General features: G+C 44.6%; 1 protein-coding gene across 2 annotated transcripts in view; it reads left to right on the top strand.

Annotated features, from left to right (window-relative positions):
* The window catches only part of LOC144800424 (vitamin D3 hydroxylase-associated protein-like), a 654,091-nt gene that overhangs the window by 322,347 nt on the left and 313,770 nt on the right, over positions 1-17,974 (top strand). For both annotated transcript variants that reach the window (XM_078671680.1, XM_078671681.1), the window contains exon 4: positions 11,521-11,654. In XM_078671680.1, coding sequence (XP_078527806.1) covers positions 11,521-11,654 — 134 coding nt within the window. The remainder of the gene's footprint in view (positions 1-11,520; positions 11,655-17,974) is intronic.

Below are 17,974 nucleotides of genomic sequence, written 5' to 3'. Positions count from 1 at the left end.
TGTGACAATGTACTATAGACTTAATTTGAAACAAAAAAGAATAGGGTAAAAGGGTTCAATTTTGTAATAGTCCTCAAGTTAGGTTTAATTTGAACTTTGTCCTGAGGAAACAGAAATGAATGAGTACCAAAGATTTGCCAGTATGATAAGGACAAAATGACCCCTGAGCTTACCCAAATTGGATAATGCGACTCAAATTTCAAAATTTCAATTAAAAAATAATAATAAAAATGGTAAAACTAGTCCTTTCATGTCTATACTTCGTGCTTTGAACGAGCATAAACGAATACATTGAGAAATAGTATGGTATCCTAACCTGTTGAATAACAAAAAAAAATAACAAAGAAACATGCAATTATGTCTACACCCACTAGGTGACAGTGGAGTCAAAGAATTGATTACTTTTTATTCTTGATGCATTGGTCGTTTTGATGCTTTTACTCTTGACACGAAGAGCTAAGCGTTTATGGAGGTGCTACAAATTGTGAGTGACAGCGGCAATGAAGGAAAAAACAATTGCGCTCACGTCACGTTACGCTCTAAGAATACGTTGCGTAACATGACGCAATGAAGTTGAAGGTCGTGAGGAGCTAGGAAGAGTGAAGTTCCAAAGGATGACGAGAAAGAGACAAATAAAATCCCCAGGAAGCGCGGATTGAACAGTAAGCGCTCAAAAGGAAATGGCAACGCGCTGAATTTAAATGATGCGTAGATATGTTCTGGAGGCTTTTGTATGTGATAAATACATGCGCTGATTTTAAAGACACGCGCTGATTTCAAATGACGCACATGCATGTGCTGGTGGTTTTCCAAGTATAACGAATGTACATCAAAGCCATAAACAAATAAAAACCACAAATTGAAAGTGCTTAACAACACAATCCAATCATCTCGAGCTAGAATTTAGAGATATGAAAAATAAAAACTGTTAATCGAGGCTCCTTAACCCCTTCCATGCTCATGACGAGCTCAGCTCGTCATGGCATGTACCTCTCAGGTGCTCATGACGAGCTCAGCTCGTCATGACCACACCCGTTTTCGTTGCTGTCCAGCACAGCAGGGGAAACTCTTAAGCAGCGATGTGGTTAAGAAACGCCTATAATTTCTAAGGCGGTGACTTTCAAGGTAGCAAGTAATTCAAACAAGCATTTACAATGCAACGGTTTCGCCTTCGGAAAAGTTTGAGCTATTGGCATTGTAAATTACAAACTTTTTATTTATGTGTTTGTTTTGAAAACAGATAAATAAATGGCATTGTCATTTACAATGCCAACAGCTTACTCTGTCGCAAATGCAAGACGTATTGCATTTGCACACACACACCCACACAAGAGCCCCACACACACACAAGAGCCCCCCACACACACCACGCAAGAGCCCCCCACACACACATGCAAGAGCCCCCCACACACACACGCAAAGAGCCCCACACACACGCAAAGAGCCCCACACACACGCAAAGAGCCCCACACAGAGGTCAGGGGTGGCACAGAAGCAGAGTTTCACCAGCTGAGGCTCGCATGAAGCCTCTAGCATGAAATAGAGGGAGGGTAAGGGAGAAGTGATGAAAGAGAGGAGGTAAACAATGAAGATAGAGCTGCGTACGTGGGGCGGGGGTTCTAACTTGGCCAGAGGTGGAGGAGGTGTACCCCAGACTCGAGGGACTGCCCCTTCCAGCAATCTAGGAAGCTTTTTTCAGGAGAATTTGTTTGAAAAAGCAGGTGGAGCAAGTTGTTCCACCAAGGAATAGCTGTTTTTATTATTACTGCTGATAAGTTATCTGTGCCGCCTGCTCTTGTAAGTTTTAGCATTAAGCCCTATAACTTCCCTTTTCTTGCAGCATAAATTAATCAACCCTGATATGTAATTTGGTGCTCCCTGCTGCATAATTCCCTGCCTACAACTCACTGAAGTGGAGGCATCTTTATTTTACATACTTAAAATCAACTTCCAGCAAAGAAAATCCAAAGAGGTTTGAAAATCGTGAGAAGAGGTGCAATGCCATGCCAATAACAGATTATGTGGGACAGGTGTCAACTATTATCAAACGTCTAAAAGGGGAGAAAGTGAAACAAAGAGATAGGAGCACTTTTTTATGCTACTAATTACAGGGCACTGAGGAAGAGTAAGAAAGCCAAGAATGACCAAATGAGCAACTAGGAGCAAATCAGTATGATGGATCTGTCACCAATGAAAACGGGGAATTAAGGGAGTGACTAGGATTTCTCCTTAAACAAGGATCGCTCCAGAAGGTATAAGCAGTATACGGTGCTAGAATGTCACCATGCAAAAGCGCTATGTTCCGGTTATTTAATTTAAACACTACAGAAATGCACCCGGACGTTATCTTCTGCCCCTGTCAGTGGAACTCCAAAGCATCCACTTTTTGGATTTGGGGAGCCGACTCCCTGAAGCTTAAATGCACAGAACGATGTAAATGTAATAGGCAGAACGATTAATGATGCCAGGCAAGAGCGAAAGTGTAATAAAACGAGTATTACACACCAGAGGGCTGGAGGGGTCAACAGGCAGTACAAGGGCAAATCCCTGCCTCCGGGGTAACCTAATCCCGCCTGGAAGTGATCCTCTTGGGGCTGCGGGATAACGAGAAGGATGCGCGCAGGGCCCTGTCGAGGCACCGGCGGTCCACGCGAGCTGTCAGGGCAGACCCTCCTCCAACACACGCCACCAGCAAGGGGAAACAAAAATATCTACAGAAAAAAAGCGGTAGGTGTCAACACAACGGCTGCCGGGTGGCACTTTCACCCTTTCCTCCAATAACACCGAGAGCGATACGCTCGTCCTTGTGTCAATACGGTTTATCGTTTTATTGCCGACGCAGTGGGAAGGAGGGGAAAGGGCAGGAGATGCTTTGGGTTTTAAAGGGATCTGACAGATGCACTGCAGCCTCATTTTTTTGTAGTGTCAATGTTCATTATCAGTCAATTGCATTAGCCCTTTTTGCTTTGCTGTTCATTAAACGTCTTAATTAAAAAAACTATACTGGCTCAAGGCAGTTCAAGTGGAAACCCATGCGCTTTTTTGAATGCACAGATTGAGAGGTGTCAAACAAATGTGGTCTGGTTCCTGCACCCCCTAGATACAAACCGGATCCACGGTCAGTCATACAAATTTAAAGAACTTGGCGGACGCAAGAAACAACTGCCATTCATTCAAAGGCATGCTCCAAGAAGGGCACTTCCTGCTGCTAACGTGCTCCCCGGCTCCCTCCCTCCACGCAGGATCCAGCCCAGCACTAAAACTGCTGCACACAAGGGGAAACAAGCATATAGCGCTTTAAACCATCTCGTTGCGGAGCGATGGGAGAAAGAGACAAAACTCTACCTTTAAAGAGACGCTGTCCTAGCCACTTTCCTTGTTCTTTTATCTTCCCTCCATGGACGCATATTCCCTGCAAGTAACGTGCATGGTAACTGCTTTCAAAACTAAGGCCTGCGCTGGTCCTTAAAGCACTTTAGATATCTGAAAACAGCGAATAGGCCTCATAAAGTGTTGGGAAGTACTACACCTCTTGGCTGCTTCATACAGTGATTGGCTCCGCTTAAGTCAATGGCCCACTCTTTGTTGCTGTAAAACCTCTGCAGCGTCTGCGATAAAAATCACACAAACTGAGGCACCGCAGCGAAGGCTCTCAAACAAGACTGTGCACCTGAGAATGGAGTCCCCCCTCGCTCGGGGGACTTGAGATTGATGTAAGGCCCCCCGGGCCCTGCACACTCCTGTGCTCGTTCCATAGGAGAGGGACGGGCACTGGGAATGGGGCCCGGAGCCCTCGTGGAACCTACTGCTCGCCGGACTCTCCTCCCGCCCCAGCACTTACCAGCTTCTCTCTCCTCCGGCTGGTGGCTGGCGGCAGGGACAGAGGCGGCGACGGCGGTCTTCTCGTGAGCCTCCAAGGCTCCTCCTCACTCTTTCTAGGGCGAGGGCACCGGGGCGCAGGGAAGGCTCCTGCCTGCTCCGGTGCTCCAGAAAGCCGCGACGCTTCGTGGGAGGCGGGGTAGGCTCCCGCCCTCCTACTTCCTGGCACTTCCTCCTGTCCCGCTCCCGGCCTGCCTGACTTCCGGTTCGGCCGGGCGGCGACGGGGACAATCTCGCCGGACTCTCCTCCCGCCCCAGCACTTACCAGCTTCTCTCTCCTCCGGCTGGTGGCTGGCGGCAGGGACAGAGGCGGGGACGGCGGTCTTCTCGTGAGCCTCCAAGGCTCCTCCTCACTCTTTCTGGGGCGAGGGCACCGGGGCGCAGGGAAGGCTCCTGCCTGCTCCGGTGCTCCGGAAAGCCGCGACGCTTCGTGGGAGGCGGGGTAGGCTCCCGCCCTCCTACTTCCTGGCACTTCCTCCTGTCCCGCTCCCGGCCTGCCTGACTTCCGGTACGGCCGGGCGGCGACGGGGACAATCTCGCCGGACTCTCCTCCCGCCCCAGCACTTACCAGCTTCTCTCTCCTCTGGCTGGTGGCTGGCGGCACGGACAGAGGCGGCGACGGCGGTCTTCTCGTGAGCCTCCAAGTCTCCTCCTCACTCTTTCTGGGGCGAGGGCACCGGGGCGCAGGGAAGGCTCCTGCCTGCTCCGGTGCTCCAGAAAGCTGCGACGCTTCGTGGGAGGCGGGGTAGGCTCCCGCCCTCCTACTTCCTGGCACTTCCTCCTGTCCCGCTCCCGGCCTGCCTGACTTCCGGTTCAGCCGGGCGGCGACAGGGACAATCTCGGGCAATGCCGGGGGGGCACCGGCGGTAACAGATGAAGCGCTCCTCAGCGCTATAGGAATAAAAGCGCTGCCAGGCGCTGTGAGGAATATAAAGCGCTTCCAAGCGTTAGGGGGGTATAGATAAAGCGCTTCCTGCGTAACACACACCCACCACCGTGATAACGAACAGAAGTGAGTGGAGAGGGAAAAAATCTGGGGAACGCCCCCGATCTGGTCCGGCCTTGACGGACAGATCTCTGTTCCAATGGCTAGCCTCCATTTATGGAGCTAGCCAATGGAACAGAGGGCGTATTCCAAGAGTCCCTTACTGAAGACTAGAGATTTCTCTGGAGGCGGAGCTAACGCTCCGTGCCCCAGGCGAAACCTAAAAATAAGCGTGGACATCTCCAGTACATCAGACATTTAGAGTGACACCTCCAATACATCAATCCTTTAGAAATTGCTTGACAAATACCACTTCCAACTGCATAACACGCTCCTTGGAAAATAGGCTTTCAAAACGCTGGTTCTTAATTTTAAGTCACAGCAATTTTAAAAGATCCAAGGAAAAGCCACAGTGAACAGGAGCGCAATCACAATATTTCTAAAAACAACTATGAAACTTATGGAAGAGAAAATAGGGCCCGCACGGAAGTCTCCCAACCTCTCAGGATTTGAAAAAGAAAGGTGAGATGTGTGGTGCATGCCCTAATATATTGTAAATGGATTTCTTTTTAATCAAAGCAACTCTTCCCTTGACGGCTAAGATTACTAAGTCAGAATATAAAGTTAAAATGAGCCCCCATTGAAGCCTCCCAACCTCTCCACTATGTATTAGATACAACAGGGTGAGGCATGTGGCGTATGCTTACTTATTAAGGATGGATAAATATAAACTCACATGAACAGCTGCTACAGGGCTGAAGTAAGACTCTTGATTTAAAATGTGTTGATGTTGAGACAAATCACCTTACATCTGGGCATAGGGTTAAGTTCACCACGTCGTAGCAAGTGTAAAATTAGATAAATGAATATTTTGAGAAGACCAATTGTAGCACAAATTAAGTTTAATCAAGAGCATAAAATGTCCCATCCATCAGCAAGCCGGAGTCAGGTGCAATTGACTCAACATTCATCATGAACATTCCATCTCCATGGTGCTAATCAAAGAGTACTATGGATACGTGTTTCTTGAACCTCAAGATTCACAACCACATCAGCACTGATGTGGTTGTGAATCTTGAGGTTCAAGAAACACGTATCCATAGTAGTTTAAGTTACCCCTGTGGCTCAGCAGGGGATCCACATATAGCACCAGCCACATTATTGAAAAAGTATACAAAGAAACTACAACTAAGAGACACTTTGAGTGCAGAGTCAAGTCCATTTGGCCATTCAGCTAATCAAAGAGTAACATGTGCACATGGAAAATACAGATTGAATACAAACATAAATATAAACTATTTAACATAAGCACTATATTACCGTCAGTAGATTAAAACAAAAGACTTGCCCATTTTGGAAAATATTTATTTTCTATAACCCTGAAAATAATATTGATTTTAGCTTTGATTCTTTCAATCTTCTATATGAAGTTAATTTTGATATTAGAATACATCAGTAGCCACAAGTGGGTTCATGCGGCCTAAGAAGTGCATGTGCAACCCAGAAAATCTTTCATGAATAAAGTTGTTTGAGATATTTTAAGGGGATGAGGGCCTAGCTTGGCGGAGTTGAAGATTGCATCATAATACTGCTGCTCCTTTCGATGGTGCTACTTTTTACTGCCACAATGGCATCAAGTTCGATCTGTCCTCTGGAATGGAACATATTATGAGCATTGAGACATCCAATGCCCTATCGATGTGAAGAGAAACCCTGGTTACAGATAAACATCTCTGCAACTTTGTGGCCTGATGCAACCTACACATCTGCCGGAACCACTCCAGTCTTCTCTCCCGGTCATACCAATGCAAACTTAATCTCCTTGTGACAAGACACAGATGGTACTGCCTCAGTGATTCCAAAGTTGTTTTGATGCTCCTGTGAGTGCACACTGATTCAATTTTTCACTGCTGTCTTTCAATGACCTTTTAAGACAAACACACCTTCCCCTTTTTTCTGATCTATTGAGCCCATTCCAAGATGGGGACTGCAACAGGAGCTCAGATGCGATATTATCCCTCAGTCTCCAGTGTTGTTCTAGATAATATGGGGCTCTTCGAAGACTCTTTGTTTGCCCTACAATATATATATGATTACAGTAAATCCAATCCTTGAAGCCAAATACAACTATTGAGCTACTCGTCTTGTATACCATAAACTAAAATTGTTGCTATATGAGTATGGGGATGCCTAATTTGACCATTGTCACTGCGGCTGGAAGTGCTTTGGAATGCTTACCCCAGGTAGCTTTATTGTGATGTACCCACCTGCGTTGAGAGTAAGGTCCTTTTAGATGCTTGTATATGCATTCCTATTCTTCTGCTTGTGACTTTTCCTCGAAAGGCAACTTGGCATTTCTGAGTCACTCCCTGTACATTTATTCCAGGAGCTGATAAAACTTCATTTCACTTAATTGGAGAGGGGTGGAGTATCGAACTATGCTTTGTGGTGCTGTATTGTACTGGTTCTACGAATATCAGGGGGGTCTGTACTAGGATTGTGAGTTCGCGGGGTTGGACACTCTGGAAACCTTTCATGTAATAACTTGCACCTACTTTTCATTTTACTGTTCTGATTTATGATGATTTTCTGATTTTATTGCTATTACCTTTCTCCACTCTAAAAGCATTTCTTAAACATGGGCATGAGAAAACACACTGTTTTTGCCAACAAATCCTTCACCCAGCCCCCAGACAAATCACAACTGTCTTTACTAAAATATATTAACAAGCATTGGCATAGCCAATAGGTCTCGCCTTTGGAACCTTATAAGTGTTTAGCCATACAACAGTTGATGTTGTTGCACCAAGGATATTGTGCTGGATAACTAAACACTTATAAGGTCCCAAAGGTGTGACCTATTGGCTATGCCAATGCTTGTTTTTGTAAGATTTTGATATTTCTTTGAGTGAGATGGGATTCTGCTCTTTTTCTCACACTGCTGGGTGGAAGGGTGTAGTTGTGTTTATGTTGCTACTGTAGTCAGGTGAGGACTAACCAGGGCTCCATCATCCTTACCTCCAGGTGGTTGTGGGTGGCTGATGGCTTGTGTCCTTGCCGAGGGAAGAGCAACTTTTACAATGCAGTACCTTTACCACGCAACTTTTACAATGCAAGTCGTTACAACGACTTGCGCTGGGGGGCGCTCTAGGATAGGGAATAGTTAATTTACTATCCAAAACCTTCCCTACTATCCACGGGGACTGGAGTTGGAATAGTAAATTAAACTATTCACTATCCAGCACCCCCAACGCAAGTCGTTGTAACGACTTGCGTTGTGAAAGTTGCGTGGTAAAGGCATGCGTTGTAAAAGCATGCGTGGTAATGACATACATCCCCTTGCCGGCGGTGAGCTGCAGACCTCATGGGCTCAGACTTACAGTGAAGCCTGTGGCTTTCTTCTAGCAGTGTGGGGTAAATTTTCTGAAAGCGTCTCTTGAACGTTGTGCAAAGGAAAACTGGACCATTTCCACGTCATTTATTGTATGTGATGCGGAGTGAAAGGATTTACAAAGGAGACCTTGTAGCAACAGGAAACCATCGAAAGGCTTTTGACACAGGACAGGTGGGGTCCTTTTACCTGCAGAAGTTGTCTTGTTGCTTTGTTTTGACTTATTTTACCTCATCTCAAGGTTATGAGAGGTGTTTACATGCCCCAGACAATAGAGGTACAGGGTGGAGGCGCAAGGGGCACAAGAGAAAGAAAATATATCTCGGGAGAATCACAAGAGAAGCATTCTTAAGGTGTAAGAACTGTAAAGGAGAGAGAAGAGGCGTGAACGACATTACTGGCCCAGGGATGTAAGTACACTGAAGAAGGGGGCGTGGTTTACATCAGAGTGAAGGCCTTGCGAGACACCCTGTGGCAGTGTCTTGTCTTTCATGACTCATTTTTCATTACCATGCGTATCTCTGTGAACAAGCTGTCATCTCCACTGTCCAGCAGAGTGCGCTGCTGCTCCATCCTACTGCAGACTACATGCTTTGGGTGTTACAAACATGGGCGCGCATGCAGGTCCCCACATTGTTATAAAGCTGCGAAGTGGCTTAACTCCGTTTCAACATGTGCACCAATTTTGGAGGGACAAAAAATGCAGGTGCATGTGGACAGCCCGACGCCAACTTTGTCCCTCCGTACGGGTGCACATGTTGAATTGATAACAAAAAGCCTTCGAATGGCGAGAGCAGCGCTGTGCGCTGCGTACGTCAGGCGAGACCTAAAAAAGCATTGGGGGACATAGACAGGCAAATATCTTCGGTGGAAGAATCACTGCTAACATGTGGAGAACCTGTAATATATTCCGCAACTTTGACCAATGTCTCCTCCAATGACCCAAAGGACTCCTCAGAGAGTGACACAATTAATGTTGAAGGAAGGTGCTCAAGAATGGGCAATGGTGTGACTGCGGGCCCAGGGCATAATGGGTGTATTCAATTTATTTTTGAGTGAATTTCTCAATCTGAATCCAACTCACCACCTCCACTAAAACGAGTAAGAAAGCCCCCCAATCATCCGTAACCACTTGCCCAAGAATGAGACCTGCACGTAGTAAGAGAATAGATAATACAAATAAAGGTTTACATCAAATAGAAACAGTCCTGGTTGAAACCAATAAGGCTCCTAATAACTCTATAATTAGCAAGCTAGATGCCCATGGTGAGTCATTTAAGCTATTTGAGCAGAAATTCAACAACGGACTGGGAGCTCTACAAACCAACTTCTGTCTGGACCTGTGGAACTCATATGCAAATGGGGCAAACATAAAACGCAAAACACATTATGACCTACCTGCATCCTGTAGAGGCCCAGATTAAGCTCTCAGAAAATAAAGCATCTTCTGCTGGCCCTAGTCTGTACCCTCACATTTATGCAGTTGTCAACCCAAGCACCCAGTCTGGTAGAATGTGAGATTGGGTAATAAAGAGTACATTAATGTGATCTCTTGGGCTATGAGCAGCTGGATCAGGGGTTATTAAATCTCTTTCTGCTCTTTTCAGATTTACTCACGTTTTTGACTCAAGGTACTTGACCCTCAAGTTGAAGACATAGAGACTCCTCTTGCTCCCCCGTCCGAGGTTTTAGTGCACTCCCGCGTGTTGATGTGCCAGAGCCAAAATTCCCGCGGAAGGTCTCACAGAAACACTTGTGCAGTGTCTGGGACTACGGGACCGGTCCAGTCCTCTGCAGGGGCGTAGCTTGGTCAGTAAGATTAAAGGGGTTTGAGCTTCAGATTTCCCAACAATCATGCTTTCATATAATGTTAAAATAAATTATATGACAAGAAGGCTACATGAGAGAGACTTAAGGAGCAGTGGAAAAGGAGAGGAATGCAGTTTGAAAGAAATAGTAAGTGACAGAAGCACTATATTTTGTAAAATAGCCAACATTTTGAGGACTTTCATAGCGGAGATGAGAGAGTGTGTGTGTGATTTTTGCCAGTGTATGCATGCAAAAATCCCAGGTGAAATCCAATACGCACCTCACCATACCTAACTGAAAGCACCTGTACCCAATTAGTCCTCAGAAAATACATTTATTAGGAGGGTGTAACACCCCAAACACCCCTCCACCACCGAAGCTACGCCCCTGGCCCTCTGGCCGAACTGATAGTGCTCACTGACCACGTTTATGGGCATGTCATTGGTTAATCCAGCTTGGTCATCATGAGATGACAATTTTTCCAGGGATCCAAGTCCCATGGTCCTCTTTTTGCCTGTGGGAGCTGGACATTGGCGTGGACACCACTATCAAAAGACCAGTATTGGTGAGAAACTTTACAGAATCAGGTGCCCAATGTTTTCTTAGGCTGGGAAGTACCTCTAACGTGACCACCCCAGGAACCGAAAGATTGAGTTGGTTCCATCCTTAAAACATAGGCTGGGAAACCATTTCCACCAATTCTGTTTTTAGGAAAAAGGTAGGCAGAAATCAGATGTTTGTGATAAGTTGTGTTTTGGATTCAGGTCTAACAGAGATGTATTTATACATTTTGATGTCATTGGCGAATATGAATCCAGCATTGTGGAGATTTCATCCTATGGGCCGTGAAGGACAGCTTGGCTTGGGGTGCACTCAGAGTCATCACACCAGCTGTGTGAGCATTGTAGGATGCTGACAAGTGTGATGACTGTGGGGTATTTGGAGGCTACATGATGGTGAATAGGTTGTCTCACAGCTTGCATCAGGAAAGCTTGGAATGGCCTAACAGATATGTTACTGGAAGTAACTGAATGGGCATTACACAGTGGTATAATATAAATACATCTGGTGATCATGGTTTGGCATAGGGTAACAAGGGCCATGTGTGGCTATTCTAGCGGGCTACTGGTCACTTGTGGCATTTTCCAACACAGCCACCCTGAATAGTTTTATGGAATAGAGAATCCTTACTTTTTCAGCTTGTGAAAATGTAACGTGTTTATTGGTCATGCACATATTTCTTCCTTTTTTTGCTTACAACATGAAGGGGCTCTGAGTCATGTAAAGATGCAGGAATGCTTCTAATTGCGCCCTTTGTCTTTCCTTCATCATTGTTTACCTCTATTCAAACGTACTTGGACACATCAGCTCTCGATTTGCATTTTTTGTTATTAAATGAAACACGGTTTGGGACCAGCTTTTGATTTATATGTGGATCCTTTTTTTGTCCTTGTAGGGTTATGACAGTGCTTCTGGCCTTTTACAATTTCACGATGTTATGGACGAAGAGGACTGTGTGCTCATCCAGGTTTTGAAGAAGCAAGGAGGCATCCCCTTTGTGAAGACTAATATCCCACAGGCGTTGTTTAGGTAATTATGTGCTTTTATGTCATATGGCTTTTTTTTAATAATGAAGAAATACGTGTTGCAGGTCCAACTGTTCATGCTTTGCATTCCTTTGTTGAAGCTGGATGCTGAAAGAACATCACAGGGAAAGAGAATTCCCCTGTATACCTGCAGGTTTTTAGTTGTTCTTGAACTATGCCAGGCTTGAAAGATCCCTTAGGTTGGTCATAGCGAGAGCCCCAAGAAGCACGGATCAATCTCTTGCTGTGACTCTTGACAGTCAAGCTGAACTGGGTCATCAAATAAGCCTTGCTGGATCTCAAGTTATGTTTCAGTACATGAAAGAAATAGAGCTTGCAGTTATCTTGTTTTAGTCATTGTTTTTATAAACCCCTGGAACAAAGTAGGGGTGACATCAAGGTATTTTTAAATTGTGGTGTTACACAGGAGGAGGAGCGAAAGGATAAACAGCAGCACGAATTTAAAGTCATATATTAAAGTTCGAATCTAAATGTCATACGAAGGGCAGACCAAATACCTTTTCGAAGAAATGCTTCTTTAGTGAGTTCCTGTACTTTAAAAGCTTGTCTTCTGAACATAAAAATAAAGAAATCAAGTTACAAAATTAGGAGCACTGACACATTATCAGCCACCAATATTGTGTTTCTTGTAGGGTGAACATCAAAATGTTTTGTGTAGCCATCCTTAGGCATGTGGTCAGTTGATAGGCAGAAGCACCTAAGAAGATTAGTCTGGCGATGGACCATTGAGAGCCTTGGGCCTCACTTATGAGAAATGACGCATCGCTGCGTGAAAGCAGCGATGCATCACTTCTCAGTGCGCACTCCTTGCTATATTCCTGATGCGTCATATTTAATGTATGACGCATCATGTCGCAAGGAGTTACAGATACATCAGTATTTCTGACGTATCTGTAAGCGCAAAAGTGACGCATTGCTGGAGTGTGTCCCAAAAGTGACGCAACTCCAGCAATGCGTCCTTTCACTTGGGGCAAGCCCCATGTGAAAGGGCCTGCGTCAGTCTTACGCCTGCTGTGAGACAGGCGCAAGATTTGGACGCAACGGCGTCATAAAAGTGACGCAGTGAGATCTCATAGATTTCACTCCGTCACTTCTACGACCCTCCTTGCGTCAATACGCCCCCCTTGCATACATTATACCTGGCGCAGGTATAATGTGGCGCAGGGGTGTACAAAGTGACGCATCTACCTAGATGCATCACTTTGTAAATATGGCGCAACAAGGTGCATTTTGTACGCCACTGGTGCATCACAAAAAGTGACGCACCGGCAGCGTAAAAGTGACACACCGTCGGCGTAAAAGTGACGCAAGGCCTCATAAATGAGGCCCCTTGTGTGCAAAGCATAAGCCATGGAAGCCAGTCCGTTGTTATACTGGGAGATAGTGAAGCATCATCAGAGAGGCTAGTGATATGATGTGTGCATTCCAGTCTGTAGACAAGTTGAGTGACAGCATTGTTTTGGACTCTATTTATAGTATTATCAGAGAGAATAATGTATATAACATTACAGCAACACTTTCCAAAGAGGGCAGAATTGTGTCAGGGGTTTAGTAACTGATCCTGCCAGTGACCCAGAGTGCCCAACCATCTTAAAGTGTTCAGGACTTGACATATCACAGTTTCAAACTGTAGAATCAAGGGGGAACTGGAAAACAAGGGTAGGGAAGTTAGTGAGCACATGTGCTGCTGGTAGGCAAAGAAGACTTCAAGGAAGACAACAACATCAATCATGGAAAAGCGTAAACCAACTGCCATAAGAGTCAAATGGCGTGGCACTCACCACCTGAAGTAATGCAGTTATCGTTTAATACCACGTCACTTTCGATGCAAGTCTATGAGTAATATAAATAGAGTTTACAGTAGAAATGAAAAAAATCCTCATAGCGAAAACAAACAAAACAATAAAAGTGCACAACGAAAACTAGGCTAGTTAGAAAGTACGGAATTAGTCTGGTCACAAACTATAATCAAGGAAACTTATATACATACACTAGTCAGGCAGCGTGCCAATATAATCCGCACTGAATGAGGCTGTACTTAAGGTAACCCAAAATACATGGCTGCAATATTGGTTTAAGTAACTAAACCTTATGAATTATTGTATTGCCCATCAATGCATGAAGGGTACCATAGGAAAACATTGTGAGCCAGTCGACAGCACCATCTTACTGAATGTAAAAGTGTCATGGGTCTCTATTGTGCCACAGGCAATAGACACCTGAAGCCCATAGTCTCCTACTACCCTGATCATCTCCAGACCATAACAAGCCCCTCTAGTGAGGTGGTATGGTGGAATTGCATGGTAAGTGTGCCATATCCGAAATTACTTTTAGCTGTTCACTAACCCGTGAGCCTGTGTTTGGGAATATCCAGAAATCCAGACATGCTGCTGAGCCTATCACCCGGGGAAGACATGTCAGGATGTGTATGTTGTCTAAAAGATGTTTAGATACATTATTTAGCTGGTGGATCATTGAGAGATTGATGTTATTATTAATGTGCAGGTTACAGATAATTTGATCTGGATGTGGATCATTCAGGCCAAGAAGGAGAATCCTGATCTTGGAGGAGTTGAGTGAAAGGGTATATTAATGTATACATGTGAATTTGTGTGTCATCTGCATACATTAAATTCAGAAGGGGGTGCCCACGACCTAAGGGGCACACTCCATCAAGTACGGCCCTCTCTGGCAAACCTGCTGGTTTATTTTAAGGGCTCTCACCCACTGTGCTTTCACTCTAGTAGCATGCTTCGTCATCGAGTCCTCGTCACCTATATTCTAAACTTATCTGGGGGCTCAACCTTTGGAAATCCAAGGGAGCTCTTATAGTCTCGCCTATTTTTTAGGAATAGGGAATCTGCATAGTAAAATTGTCTCAGGTTGCCCTTGTAATTGTTTTGGTATCCATATGCCCAAGACCCAGCAAGTGCAGCAGAGTGTCTAGTTTAACATGATATTCTGGTCAAGTACAAATCCAACATTAGGACGCAGAGGGGTGTTTATCTGGTTTGTGAGCATGCACATTTCTGAATCCTGCTCCAAAGTAGGAAAAAGATTATTAAAGGACTCAAAGAAAACTACAAACAAATAGCACTCTAACAGTCTGCAAAAGCCAGGCGCTAAAGCTTTATTAAATGTTCTGTACTGCTGGTAGGGCACATAGCTGGATTTGGGGAAGTAGGTTGTATCTAGTCTAGGTAGACTTGTCAAGAGTCATAGTTAATGAAGGGCTTGGGAACTGTCCTCTGTGTCAGTGGAAGAATGGAGTGAGGTTTTTCTGTGGGAGAGCAAGGTTCCTGTATTCTCTGAGGACCCATGGGAAAGATTAATTATTTTCGGTTGGATTACCTTATCTCATGCCTCCGATTCCATGTATTCTCTTAAATAGAGATACATTTCTTGCGACTGCATTTACTCCCAAATACCTCTTCTACTTTGATATCAGATAAGCAAACATGATGACTGGGCATAGCTCAGTCATTTTTGCTTCCTAGACTTTGTAAAGTGCCTTCATCATTAGGTCGTTTCAGAGTCCAGAACTACCAATATAAGTTCGAAACATAGAGTACATTTTGATTTATAAAATGATACCAGAATGGAAAAAATAATTCACTTACTGGAAACATCTAAAGATGACAAAGTCAGCCCCCTTGCCCTGCACATGAATTGCTAGCCTACAAATATCACAGATGCTTATTAAAATGTTTAAGCTCATTCCTTGTCTCATTATTCTAACATGTTATGGTGCTTTATATGTTGAAACTCAGAACATGTATCTGATCCAATTTTTACTCTTGATAATGTTTATTTTTCATCAAATTTTCCTGCATTTCAATTATACTGTTCTCTGATACTAATTGTGACTATTTTATAGTGCCAATAAAGAAAGCCCCCCCCGAAAAAAATCAAGTCAGCAGAAATGAAGATAATGACTTTTAAAGTTGTAAGTAAAAATAGCACCACCAGCAGCAAAGCACCATCTGAAGATATCTGGTCCTACAAGTTCATGCCGACCACGATGGAGTGCAGGCCGGGCGCGGACCGAGTGTGGCCTGCTGGTAGTTGTACCTTATATCCTTGGTGCGAGGTCTGCACGGCAGTGCTTTGCAAGGCTTCTCAGTGCTCTGCGTTGGTTCCAAAGAAGCTCTGAGCTGTGTGATGAGGCTTTGCAGGGCTTTGTGTCACTCTGTATTAGTTGCGATAAAGCTCTCAGCTCTGCGGCGAGGTTTTGAAGGACTTCATGGCGCTCAACGCCTGTTCCGATGAAGAACTTAGCTGTATGCCAAGGCTTTACCTTGGGTCCGATGAGCACTATTAGCTGTGCGTCAAGGCTTTTCTGGGCTTCTCTACACTTTGTGCCAGATTTGATAGAACCTTCAGTTAGGCAAGAATGAGTTCTTTCTGATGCCAGCCCCGGGTCCAGGACTTGCGCCACATCTTTTTCGGATCAGGACTCACTCCGGCAGAGGCCAGTTGCAGGGCACAGGCTGGTTGACTTGCAGGTCCAGAAATGCCCTGATGCAGCAGGTCAGCAGGGAAATTGAACGGAAGCCTCTGAAGCTTGTTGTGTCCCTGAGAGCCCGGGAGGACCTGGCCTGGCAGTTCAGGCTGGACTGTTCCCACTGGGCGCGGTCAAGACTTATTTGCATATGGCTGGGTCCAAACTGGAATGGCATGATGAGCAAAACACCGATGGATTTAGGCCCCAATCTCTGTACTGGGGTGAATGTATGACATTGTTCTGCATTCTGTCCTTCAATTGTCCTTTTTTGCATTTGTCACCCCGAGTGGGACGGGAATGCCCAGACGTGGGTCCCCTGCTCTCCATGCGACTGGAGTCAAGCTATCTTGTCTGATGAGGGCTGAAAGCCCAAAACCGGTCCTAGAATGCTTGGTTCTAGTCCACGGAGGACCTGGCCTGGCAGTTCAGGCTGGACTGTTTCCATTGGGCGCAGGGTCAAGACTGATATGCATATGGCTGGGTCCAAACTGGAATGGCATGGTGGGCAAAATAACTATGGATTTAGGCACAGATGTTTGTACTGGGGTGAATGTATGACATTGTTCTGCATTCTGTCCATCAATTGTTCTTTTTGCATTTGTCACCCGGAGTGGGACGGGTATGCCCAGATGTGGGTCCCGTTCTCTCCATGCCACTGTTGTCAAGCTATCCTGGGTGATGAGGGCCCAAAACCAGTCCTAGGATGCTTGTTTCCAGTCCAGGGATCCCCTCGCCTGGCAGGTTGGGGTGGACTGTTCCCATTGGGTGCAGGGTCAAGACTGATTTGAATATGGCTGGGTCCAAACTGGAATGACATGGTGAGTAAATAAAATATGGATTTAGGCCCAGATCTATGTACTGGGGTCAATGTATGACATTGTTCTGCATTCTGTCTATCAATTGTTCTTTGAACTTTTTTAAAGTGGCATTTTCAAAATAGTAACTTTTCTAAAAGTTTAAGGATTGTAACTTAAAATTCAAGTTCACCATTAAGAGGGGTTTCCATTAAAATTCATTCAAGTGCATACATCATTCATCATACATCATACATCATCTGCTCTCAATCTAAAGTTATCATTCGAGAAGAAAGGGGTTGGGCCCAAAGGCAGCTAGGTAGGGCCTATACAACATTTTAAACAAACAAAGACCCAGCTGTTATTTTCGAGTGAGGCTTTTACTTCAACAGACTAAGAGCATTCTCTGATGCAAATGATCTGATGTATTTATTTACTTCTCTTTAAATCTTTTTTCTTGTTCATATCATTTGTGAAACATGTCAGTCTGAAAGACAGACCACCTACAACAGTTATCTACACACATATACACACTATACTAAACATTAAACTAAACATACAATATATACAAAGTATAACACCAATGAGCCAAACAAAATAAGGAGCACAACCAGAAATGTTTGCTGGAGTCTAGGAAGATGTTGTACACATCATAAGGTCTTTAGCCAAATTATGACACAGTTCTTGACAGCAAACAATCATATAATACACAATATTCTTTCAGATTGCTTTTCATCAATTTTATTCATAATTTTCCAAGTAAAAACAAGACGACATGTCCAAGATGAACAGCCAACGCGTTTCGTCCCGGTTCACTTGAGACTTCTACAGGGCCGTTAAACATAAAAACATACAAACAAAACAGTACGTTAGAATAAGCAATCAGCCACAAATTAATTACCAATAACAATAATTTCCCTGAGAGGAGTTCCTTATAATTAATTGAACAAGTATCAGATGAATTTCTTAAAAATATATCTATATAAATTTATATATACACATTTG

The sequence above is a fragment of the Lissotriton helveticus genome, chromosome 1_2 (genome assembly GCF_964261635.1).
Source record: "Lissotriton helveticus chromosome 1_2, aLisHel1.1, whole genome shotgun sequence".
Taxonomy (NCBI): domain Eukaryota; kingdom Metazoa; phylum Chordata; class Amphibia; order Caudata; family Salamandridae; genus Lissotriton; species Lissotriton helveticus.
This window is presented reverse-complemented; position numbering and strand designations above follow the sequence as displayed.